This window comes from Mastomys coucha, unplaced genomic scaffold (assembly GCF_008632895.1).
Source record: "Mastomys coucha isolate ucsf_1 unplaced genomic scaffold, UCSF_Mcou_1 pScaffold5, whole genome shotgun sequence".
In the NCBI taxonomy this organism is placed as follows: domain Eukaryota; kingdom Metazoa; phylum Chordata; class Mammalia; order Rodentia; family Muridae; genus Mastomys; species Mastomys coucha.
Window position 1 is genome coordinate 7,893,826 of NW_022196911.1, and position 12,128 is coordinate 7,905,953.

Genomic DNA, 12,128 nt, shown 5'->3' on the forward strand with positions numbered 1-12,128 from the left:
GGTCCCCATGCTTCATGCTTTTTTTTTTATTTCCTAATGGGTCAAGATTCATTATGGACTCAATAAGGCTATGGCTTATTGGGCCTACTCAAAAGATTCTGGTAAAACATCTGGTCTCTTCACTCAAGTGTAATCGGCTGCCTCTCATGTCATTGCAAACCTGATGGTGTAGACAGTGGAGGCAGAGGCTCATATCACTTGGGGGCATGGAGGCCAGAAGTGGGGATTGGCATTGTTGGGGTCAGAAGCTAGGGTGGGAAAGAACAAGGAGGTACTCACAGGCCTGGGCTGTGTGGGAAGGAAGTGTGGGTACCTCTTGCTTGGCACCTCTGTCATAAAAGGTAAGTTCTCCAAGATAAGTGAGGGACATGAAGATGCAGAGACTTGGGAATGGGGTCCGAACAAGTAGAGGGGAGACTCATAGCCAGGCCATGAGGCACCATGATTTGAGCTCAGGGAACAGCCCTGGGTGAGAGCATTTTCCAGGGAGACAGAGTTCTGGGAAGAAAGCCTACTAGTCTGCATTGCTGGTTTGGTGGGAGAACTCACCAGCTAAGGGCGTAAGTATATATTCTTATAGAGTCTAGGCAGACAGTCCTATAGTCCCCAGGACCCCTAGTCCTGGCTCCCAGGACCATGCTGCAATGTGAGCTGCTCAGACTTGAACTGGTGAAGATCCTGGGGCAGATGGTTACATTCTCCCTTCTGGTGGTGTGGAACCACAGAAAAATCCGGAGTTCCTTCAGCGCTCCATTTCTGGGCTGCCCCTTTGCCAATTGCTGGATGATCTAATCATGCATGCTGTTCAGCTCTTTAATGATAGGGATCAAACTCGACCCAGCGGCTCTCCAGCCAAAGACGAGAGACTCTCTTTGCATGTTTGATACTGTGGAAGAGCATTGTTCAGGTGGGACGTTTTATTCCTGGGTCTTATTCACACCAAGCATGAGAACATAATTTGGCATGACTGACCCACGTGACTAGGCTTGCAAGTTTTTCATCTCTTCAGTAGTACACTTCTGCTCACCTGATTTTGATCTTGATCTTTTGCTGCCTAAATTTGGACCTAAGACATACCTAATTTATACCTAAGGTATACATGAGCTCTAGGTCTGGTATAATCTCTCACAGGGCAGCCCCCTTGCAGGCTTCCCATGGTGAGTTCCTGTAAAGAGAAGGTCTAAACAGAAGGACTTGGCATAGGGTGAGGGTGAAATGAACTCTCTCGGTCTGCTTTATCCTGGAAGCCCGTCTTTGCGATTTATTCTGCATAGGACCTTAACACTGTTTACCACAGCGATGCTACTGGCCATGGGGTATCTTGGAAATGGACACACACTGAGGAGCCTTAGATATTGGCTTAAAGTCCCATCACCAAGGAGTCCCACCCCTAGGCAATCGTTAAACACATTTTATTGGTGACCTTCTGAATCAGTGAAATCCCTGAGAAGGGCAGCAATGTAGAAGTGGAAGGGTGTCAGGATTACAAGAGATAATGCAATCAGACCCAGAAGACAGGGAAGTCTGAAGACCTTCAGGATGAGGCCAGCTGGGAAGTGAAGAAATTCTGCTGCATATACTTGAGGCTGGGAAATGAATCAGCCAGGGTTTGCATGGATGGGGTGTGTGGGGTGTCCTGGGCTCATTGGGTAGTCATTCTGGTGTCAGTTTGGAGATTGCATTTCTACCCAGTATCCTTGGTGAAGGCACAGAGAGAAGTGTGTGCCTACTGTTGGATACTTTCAGTTGTATTTCTGTGATGGCTGCATATGGTCTGCTCCTTCCCCATCTGAAAGTTATTAAAAAGCTGGGGCCTGGAAGTCATGGTAGACGTGGTTGCAAGGCCAAATTACTCTATGACTTTGGCAGTCACCTCACCCCTCTGAGCCTGTCCTTGCCCATGAAACAAGGACAGTGATAGGGGTCTCTCTGCAGGGCATAAGGACTAGATGAAGACTTACCTGTGAAATGGTTAGTATAGTTGGGGCAAGGGGAGGATCAGGGGAGGGGTCATAGGCTGTAGGGCACATAGGCTACTGAGGAATGAGGACACTGTCCCATGTCCTGCTCTTTGGTCCACAGCCTCTGAGTCGGTGTATGTGGTCTCCCTGCAGTCCACGAACTCCCAGGGGCAGAGTCAGCCTGTCTATAGGGCTGCCCTCACAAAGCGCAAGCATGCAGGTACGTTTCCAAGGATGATGCAGTTGGTGAAACCATGGTCTGGTGTGAAGGTTGTTTTCCATGTGATGCTGGCTGTGACAGGATGGGGGACTGGTGAATTTCAAGGGGAATGAAGGGAACTACAGTTGTAGGTAAGCATGTTTCTTTCATGGGTAGAGATGGGAGGCCTGTTTCACTGAGAATTAGGGACAGCTTTATAGTACAGTTGTCACAGCTTTGCAGTGTTAGAGGGAGTGAGGCATCATTCCATGGAAAGACAATCTGGTCCATTTGTTAATTGTCCCTAGGAAGGCACTGAACAAAGCAGGAGAAAAGACAGGTGTGTTGGGGCAGCAAGGAGGCACACACACCTTTTCAGCTCACTTTATGCAGATGTGATAGCATCGAGAGAAGTATGAAAACATGCAATTGTGGTTCACTAGTCGCCCAGTCATTGTGCACTTATTGAAGTGTTTTTCTTCACCTCTTTTGATGGTTGTTTTTTGTTTTGTTTTGTTTTGTTTTACATCACTCATAATATTTACAAATTATACATACTTTTCTGGGCACAAATGTCCATGGGTTCTAATTCCTTTCTGTTGCTGTGATAAAGCACAATCAATAGCAGTTAGGCGAGGAGAGGGTTTATGTTATCTTATACTTCAGATCAGCCATTCATTGAGGGAAGTTGGGGCAGATGCTGAAGCAAGGAACTAAAGCAGAAGTCATGGAGGAATTCTGCTCCTGGTTTATCCTCTGGCTCATGCCCAGCTAGATTTCTTATGCAGCCTAGGCCTACCTCCCCAGGGACAATGCCACCCATAGTCCAGTCTGGGTCTGGACTGAGCCCTCCTGCATCAATCAACAATCAAGATAATCTCTTACAGACATGGCCAATCTGGCGGGGGAGGGCAGTTCTTCAGCTGAGGCTCTCTCTTCCAGGTGACGCTAGGTTGTGTTGGGTTGACATAAAAATTAAGCAGACATGAGGAGACCCTAGCACAGTCCTGCAGTGCAGTCATGATGCAGAGTGGGGCCTACTATGCTTTTCCACACTGCATACAGAGGTCCCACCTGAGGCTGTTCACTTGTATCAGTCACTGATGATCACCAGAGAGAGGGACAACGGTCCACTCCAGTGTCCCCCACTTAGGGAAAATCTGAATTCTTTTGACCCATACAAAAGAACGAAACACCCAAAACCAAAACAACACAACAAAGAAACTTGCAAGCATAGTTGAGGACACTTTGTAAATCTTAATTTGTTAGAAACCACAATAAGATGGTGAGCCTTGTGACTGTACTTTTGAATGACAAAAATAAATCTCAGTAAGAAACCGGCAAACCTTATATCTGAATATAACATTTAACCTGCCTTTCAACCACATGCTCTAAAATATGAAGAACATTGACACCTATGAGATTCATAACCATTGTTTAAAGCAGAATTTTAATTTGACATCATGGTTTCTAATGAATAACAATGTAAACTTTTATTTCCTCAAACATATGCCCTCATAAAAATTTCATTATTTCTGAGGAGTGTAATGAGCAAACACTGAGCTTCTTGTAGTGTTGGTTTTTGTTTTTTGTTTGTTTTTTTACCAAGGCATAGCAGCCCCTTTACACCCTTCTGCATGCAAATTGGCTCAGGCAGCTTTTAAGGTGAACTCCTTGCTTCCCAGGCTATGGTTAGGAAAAGCAAGAATGGAGAGTCCCCCCCCCCCCCACACACACACTTTATGCAGACAAAATAATCACTTAGCATTCTGTTCATCTCATCTTACCTAAGTTAAGCATGAACAACTAGAAGTTAGGCAGGGATTGGCTGGAGGAAGTCAGTGCAGAGCCTGTGGTAAGAGGAGCCCTTTGTGCATCCACTGTCATTGCAGAAGAGGATGAGCTGGATGTGCCTGAAGACATTAGTGTCCGGGTCATGTCATCTCAATCCGTGCTCGTGGCCTGGGTGGATCCTCTTGTGGAAAAACAGAAGAGAGTTGTTGCATCAAGGTACACATGTACGCTTATTTCTTATCTTTGGGTGTGAGATGGACAGCTTCTCTGGACTTGAACTTGGTGGTTTTCTTTTTAATTTTGTGAAGACTTGTTTATTTTACTTTTTTGTGCATGAATGTTTTTGCTTGCATGTGTATATGTGTACTATGTGCATGATTGGTGCCCACAGAGGAAGAAGATGATATAAGATCTTCTGCAACTGGAATTACAGGTAGCTGTGAGCCACCATGCAGGTGCTAGGAACCAAACCTGGATCCTATGGAAGAGCCTAGTGCTCTTAACCATGGATCCATCTTTCCAGCCTGATTTTATTTTCTTTACTGTGTGAGTGCTGACCCCTCTTTTTCTGTTGATGTACAGTACTTGGTGGCAACTAATTTCCTGCAAGTCAAATAAGGCCTGGAGGGTGATTCACAGGACAGTACTTCATATTTCATCTGCTTCATTTTGTCTTGTGTGTGTAAATTCCCTGTTTGTTTTTCCCCTGCCTCAATTGTGTAGTTTCCCTCTGTGAAGAGTTTACTGTGGAAAGAGTCTTCTTGAAGAGTCAAGGCAAGATAGATTTTTATGTTGAGAAGTAGATGCTTGTCTAATGTCATATGCATGGCTTCTCAGTAGACATTAGCTGATCTCTGAAGTATGTCAGGTTATCCTTGGTTCTGTGTAATAAAGAGCACCCTCTTTTACCTTAGCTCATGATGTTGTCCTGTTCTGTCTTTTATACCCATTTGTAGTAGCAACAGACAGAAAAATAACCAATCTTATCAGGTTAGAATAATCTTTATGTGAATTTTATGGTTTTCCACATTGTATAAAAACTGGTTAATATAAATTTAAAATGTTTTTTTGTGTGTGTTCAAAGACTTGATTATTTATACAACTAAGAAGAAGCCAAATATTTGGTGACCTGGTTATCATGTATTAAGTTCACAACCTATTTACAGCAGGAAAGTGGAACATACTTTGAAATAAAAGAAATATAGTGCTCAGATTATAAAAGTATATAAAGTGCGATCTTTAATAGGTACAGGACAGCCTTTCTGATGACTGGTAGGATGACACATGCTTCTATCTAAGGGTTCAGAAGAGTCACTGTGTCATCTCTACTCATATTCTCTCCCCCAACAGGAAGTGGTCCTGATTGACTCTAGGCTTTGGTTTCCAACATCTTAGGGAAAAAACAGGGGAAGCTAGACTCTCCTCAGAACTGCTTTGTTCATAGTTGTGCCATGTATTCAACTGATATCTTCTCCTGACTTACTAATTATAATGAATAGCACATGTGTGCATGTGAGTGTGTGTGTACACATGTACATGTGCATACAGCAGCCAGAGGTCAACATTAAATGTTGCTCTTCAGGTATCCTCTGTCTTTTTTTATTTATGGTCCTTTAGAGAGGGTCTCTCACTGGCCTGAAGCTTGCCAAGTAGGCTAGACTGGCTGACTAGCAGGCCTCAGGGATGCCCTGTCTCTGCCTCTTCAGAACTTGTATTACAAGCATGTACTACCATGCCATTTTTTTTTTTAATGAATCAGAAGAGTCTGGTTCATATACTGATCTTTATACTTCATCTTGCAAGTACTGTGTAGCTGAACTCTCTCTAGATCCCCAATAGAACATTCTTAATGCCCAAATGCTTTCTACTGGGGAGAAACCATAAAGAGAAGTTGTATTAACAGGGGTCCAGTCTTCAGGGTTTGCTGCTCCTCAAATGTCAGGGATATCTACTGTCTGGGGTATTTGAGAGTCAGTACTTTGCTGTTTCTCTCCCAGGGGATCATACTGGAATCCTCTCCCAGCCACTCTGGCCTGCTCCATTGTAGAGTTTTGTTCCTTTTCATAGCCATAAGTCTACAGAAGACCCCATGTTTCCTGTTCTCCTGAGTCTGTAGAGCATGTCTAGTTAAGCATGAAATGAGGATTTTGGCTTTGAGTGAATGTGCCTGTGCATGAGAGACTGGCAGAGAGAGAAACAGTCCTGGTTCTTGATATCATCGCATTCTTCAGCCTGTGCACACACACACACCACTGAGAAATTAGGTGTTTCTAAATTCTGACCACCTCCCTTTACCCCTTCTGTTTGTCATCCTGGTCTTTGGAACATTGGGACATTATTAGTCTTGGACAGAAATATACTCTATTTCTTGGTCTGTTTTTACACACACTTGCCAGGATCCTGGCTTCAGATTTTTAAAGCCAATGACATAGTCAAAAGTTTACAATTTTCTCCTCAAACCTCCCTGCTTGCTTTCAAGAATCACTACTTACAGGGGAAAGATGAACAGCGATGACTCTGGAAGTCAACTGTGAAGACTCAGGTCCTCGGGATGATTGTCGTCTTGCGTTTTCTCATAGACAGTATACTGTGCGCTACCGAGAGAAGGGAGAGTCGGCCAGGTGGGATTACAAGCAAGTCTCTAACAGGCGTGTCCTGGTGGACAGCCTGATCCCAGACACCATGTATGAATTCGCGGTCCGGATTTCACAAGGTGAACGAGATGGCAAGTGGAGTGCATCTGTCTTCCAAAGAACGCCGGAATCGGGTTTGTGTCTGAAATGGCCTTAGGGTTTTAATTGAGGATCACTCCTAAACTGACAGCTCACACAGTATACACAGCCTTTAAAGTCTCAGTAGTAGTTAAGTTTGTATGTGTAGTTAGAAGTAGAGTTGGGTTTAAAAGTATTAAATGGAGAGAGGGGGAGATGGAGAGGGAGAAGGAGGGAGGAATGGTTAAAGAGCAGTTTTGTTTGGTTTATGCTTTGTACTCTGACATTCTGTTTTCTACCGAAATGGTCTTCTGACATATCAAACCCTTCAAGTTCTAGCGTGTAACATACATACGTTGCTACTATGGCTAAAGATGACCCTGGGTGGCTTAGCTTTTGTTTTATAGTCTTCCTGAGCAAACCTTTTCTGTAACCAAGGCTGCTGTTCAATAGCAGCTAGAACTACATCTTTGTAAGTTGCACTAGGTTGGATATGGCAGCATATGACTTCTATCTCAGCACTTGGAACACAGGAGCAGGTGGATCTATAGGAGTCCAAGGCTAGCCTGCTTTACATATTGACTTCTAGGCCAGCTAGGGCAATATAGTGAGGCCCTGTCAACAAAACAGCAATAAATGTTGTACTAGAGGGATGTTGCAGATTTTGAACTTTTAATAGCACAATATTTAACTGGATGAAAAAAATTGGAATTCCTAAAAGCCTATTTCTAGATATTTCTGAACTTGCTGAAGGAGCTGGTGCAAGCCACAAAAGCCACCCTACAAAAAGCTAGTGTAGAACCACCTCTCGTGTGTCATCAACACAAACACAGCACCTCTTCAGTAGGCAGTGTATAGTGTATGAGGGGCCTGTCAGAGGTCATGAGAGCCTTGTGAAATGCTTGATTCCCTGTCATCTTGTAGCTCCCACCACAGCACCGGAGAACCTGAGAGTCTGGCCAGTCAGCGGCAAGCCCACAGTTGTCACTGTATCCTGGGATGCCTTGCCAGAGTCCGAGGGGAAAGTGAAAGGTGGGTGTTTCATCCTTACCCTCTAAGTGGCCTTTCTGAGATATGCTACTTGGATGACTCTGACTGAAAAGCAGACTAACGGCATGCATAGTGAGGTGAACAAGATGCTAACCAGGTGCTAACCAGGTGCTAACCAGGTGCTAACCAACCAGAGGACGTGACGGGCGGTGGATGTTATCGAGAGCTAGGCAGTCACCTGCCAGTTATTCTTGTCATCTTCCTGTAGGCATGATGGTCAGGACAGCCATGTTGGAGTTATTTTTAACTGCACCATGGACTGTCATAACTTTTAAACCCTGTGCTAATTCTGGAGCATTCCATCGTGCCTGTGAGATCCTGAAAAGAGAAATCAGCAGGGGTCTGTCAGTACCATAAAGATCTTTAATGAGACCTTAGATGCTTTTAATGGGGCTAAAAACCTTACATCATGATTTCCAGAACATGGATTTGTTCCCTAAATTTCAGCCTGTATTGATTTATTTGAGTCGAGGAAAGGATAAAAAAAAATAGAAAAAAAAAATTTCTGGAACTTTAAAAGAATAGAAATAGAAGGAGATAAGTACAGGTTGAAAGTAGTCTGTCTGTTGGGGCTGCTAATTAAACACTGAAATCTTTTCATTTCAATGTTAAAGGGCTTTGAAAAGTTTCAGGAATCCGGACATTTTCATGTTGGATTTTACCTGGTTTTGCCCACAAGTGTACCCCTATGGTAGGAGAGATGGTATCTTTACTTAAAGAAAGGAGTCTTTTTATTGTCACTAGTTTTAGGGGAGGCAGATTTAAGCCCAATACATCTAAAACCTATGAACAGTTTGCTTAAGCTTGGAGAAACACAGACTGCCACTTCCAGTCTCCCATGAGAATCTCCTGGTGGGAACTATTGATTGGTTCATTTCTGCATTCATCTGTGAGTTGACTTGGCTCACAGGTAGTGTGTCTTTTCATAGGACAATGGGCTTCATAAAGATGACTGGTGTGACATTTTCTGTACTTAATGGTTTTTTCCCCATTTTTCATAAAGAATGGATTTTTATTCTTCTAGTGTGCCCCACTCTCACAGAGCAATAAGTCCAGAAACAGATGACTAGAACATGTATTTAGCTGGCCCCTTTAAGTCTCGATTTTCACAACATGAGCACTGATCTCCTGTGTATTAAGGCTACAGTGCTGGAAGGACCTCTGAAAAGGAAACAGAGACACCTATTTGCCTAGTTAGATTTCTAGTCCTTGAAAATGTCAGAGACTGCCCATCTAGTGAATTTATCTCCATGCTACTCGCTCGGATCATCCTCTTTCTGTCCTACTTCTTAGTTTAAATCTAATGCTGAAGGAAGCCACGGGTCACCAGCTAAATATCACCAGAAATAATGAGAGCTACTGAGTTCTTTGTTTAAAGATTTATTTATTTAATAAATGTGAGTATGCTGTCGCTGTCATCAGTCACACACCAGAAGAGGGCATCAGATCCCATTACAGACGGTTGTGAGCCACCATGTGGTTGTTGGGAATTGATCTCAGGACTTATGGAAGAGCAACCAGTGCTCTTAACCACTGAGCCATCTCTCCAGCCCCTCAGTTCTTATAAGTGGAAGATTTATATATCTTAGCTTAGTTTCCATATGGGAATAATTGTGATATTAAAATTCATAATTATTGGGGAGGTGTTTTATAAGTCAGAGAAACATAAAGCGTAGTAAGAAGGTGCACATATTGATATGGTTAAATGTTTTTGCAGATGTACTTCATCCATTAAGCAATAGTAATGACAAGGTTTTGTAGCAAAGGATCTCAAAAGTAGGAATGCTTTTGGTCACTACAAATGACCAGTTCTATGAGCAAAGAGTGTTGCACTTCCCCAGCAGGTGATTCCAAGGCCCTTCTGGCTGAAGGATTTCTTGATTTGGTGTACCTTTTAAAGCTTAGAACTTCGGGAAAGGGAGGATTCCCCCCATACTCATGTAATTGCTTGATTTTTCTGTAATTCAAATTCAAATTTTTACCTGAGGCTATCCTCCTATCAACTTGGTAAGAGTTTTGAATCTTAAATTTATTGAGAGAAGCTGGGCAGTGGTGGTGCACGCCTTTAATCCCAGCACTTGGGAGGCAGAGGCAGGCGGATCTCTGAGTTCAAGGCCAGCCTGGTCCACAGAGTGAGTTCCAGGACAGCCAGGGCTACACAGAGAAACCCTGTCTCAAAAAATAAAACAAACAAACGAACAAACAAAAAACCAAAAAAAAAAAAATTATTGAGAGAATAGGCAAGGAGAGTTATTTGACTATTAAAGTCCCACTGTGAAATATGCCTTTGTTTTTCATTGTTGCACACCTATACATGTGTATATATTTCTAAATATATAGATACAACCAGCTTGATACTGAGCACTTGGGAGAGGTAGGAAGGGGAAGAAGGAAAGGGGAAAATGATGTACTTATATTTAATTAAAAAAAAAACAAAATGAGGAATAAATTTAAAATGTAAATAAATATAAAAATTTACATGCAATAAAAGAAACTGCTCCTTATACTCGGCTGTCTGTGGCTCTCAAATGTTAAGGTCTTTATGTGATTATAGACAAGCTGACAAAGGACCAAAGCATTAGAGACTGCACAGCTCCATCAGTGAGTTTTCTTCACAGCTTTAAACACTGTGAAATAGTTGTCTCAGTATAGGGTGAATAAGAACTTTTATAATTCTCACAAGGGTGAAGTTATATGCAAACCACGGCATTTTTCTGAATTAATGTACTAGAAGTCATTCCATGTGGTAAATTAAACTTGATGTGAGAGGTTTATTCAGAACCAGTTCCTGGAAGTCAGCACTTTGGGGGCCCCTTAGTTTCTTACATTAGGGCATATTAAAGTCAGCATAGAAAAAAATTTTGAATTAGTGTAAAAACAAACAAAAAATAGTGTAAACATATTTGGTCAGTTTTATAAAGATAACCGCCCACCCTGTGTGCTCCAGTTTGCTTAAAATAGCAATTGTCTGCCTGGAACTTAACTTCCAGGGGCTCTAATGGGTCTGAGCTTGCCTTGCGCCCTGTTCTGCTGCAGCTGTTGGCCAGGTGAGCATCACTGGGGTGTCAGCTTCAGCAGTGTGTGTCCTAACTCATCCTGTGTGTACGATCCATCCATCTGCTGGGTACAGAACCGTTTTCATTTTCTTCCTTCCAACCATCTGCCAAATCATTTCAGAATACATTCTTTCATATGCCCCGGCTCTCAAACCGTTTGGAGCAAAGTCCCTCACCTTCTCTGGACACACCACTTCTGCCCTCGTGGACGGTCTGCAGCCTGGGGAACGCTATCTGTTCAAAATCCGGGCCACAAACAGGAGAGGCCAGGGGCCACACTCCAAAGCCTTCATTGTCGCTATACCAACAAGTAAGCATCGTGCATTCACGCTTTCCCATTTCCCGTTCCTGTCCCGCCCCCTTCATGCTTTTCTTCTTCCTGCCCCGCTCCTTCAGGGTTTCCCTCCGCCCTGCCCGCATTCCTGCTATTTGCTTTGTGTTACTTTGACTCATGCTTCTGAGTTTAGAAATGCTCAGTTGATGATTTTTCAGGGCAAAGATTGCACAATTATTTTCAAAATATTCTGTAGACCCCTTGAAAATCAATCTTTCTAAAGATTAAAATATTTCTTCTGATTGGTATTAATAATTATTTACAGTATTATTGACATGTTAATTATATGATTACTTTGGTATTAGTATTTAATTTGGGGCTTAGGAAGAAATATATGTAAACATTTTGTAAGGCTAATTTGACATTTTAATTGTTAGCCAGCCCCTACTGCAATAATTGAAAGAGGTTCACTTTGTTCTCTGTTATTTTGGAATCCTACGTTATTCATAAGACTTTCAACTGGTCTGGTTTGTCTGATCAATATTAAAGGCAACAAGTTGATGATGATCCAGAGATGGAGTGGACTGTGTGTGGACCATGCTTCTTTTATTGAGTCCACATTTATTCTGGCTATGAACAGCTCTCCCCTCCACTGTGTGCTGTGAAGGCCCACAGTTTCATGTTGAAAGACACTGGAAAAGACGCTTGCTCCCTCTAGGTCCTCCTGTTGCTATATAAGTTCCCTTCCAATACAATATCTCTTCCCTCAATTAGTTCTGCACTCACAACAGAACCAATCACAGGATATGTTTAAGATACTATTTTGCTGACTCAAGGCTCTATCTTTAAGCTGTGTTTGGGGGGGGGGGATACAATGTATCCGTTTTGAAAGAAACTTTAAGCCAGAGAGAGGAAGCAAGCGAAAGTATGTTTGTGGGAAACAGGGATTCTTTGTGACGCTTCAGAGTTTAAAGCTTGGTGCTCACTTCAGTTCACCTGCATGTTCACTTGCACGTTCCATATATTATTCTGCTAACTTTAAGTGTCGGTCACTTGACATTAAGAACAGCCATCCTACATTGG

The 12,128-nt window shown here is 42.8% G+C and overlaps 1 protein-coding gene across 3 annotated transcripts in view; it reads left to right on the forward strand.

The window, feature by feature from the left end:
• Positions 1–12,128, forward strand: part of Fndc1 (fibronectin type III domain containing 1) — an 89,767-nt gene that overhangs the window by 41,715 nt on the left and 35,924 nt on the right. Inside the window, exons 6-10 of one of the 3 annotated variants that reach the window (XM_031352560.1) lie at positions 2,083–2,181; positions 4,053–4,170; positions 6,534–6,721; positions 7,590–7,697; positions 10,893–11,081. In XM_031352560.1, coding sequence (XP_031208420.1) covers positions 2,083–2,181; positions 4,053–4,170; positions 6,534–6,721; positions 7,590–7,697; positions 10,893–11,081 — 702 coding nt within the window. The remainder of the gene's footprint in view (positions 1–2,082; positions 2,182–4,052; positions 4,171–6,533; positions 6,722–7,589; positions 7,698–10,892; positions 11,082–12,128) is intronic. The other 2 variants (XM_031352562.1, XM_031352561.1) reach the window with 2 other exon arrangements.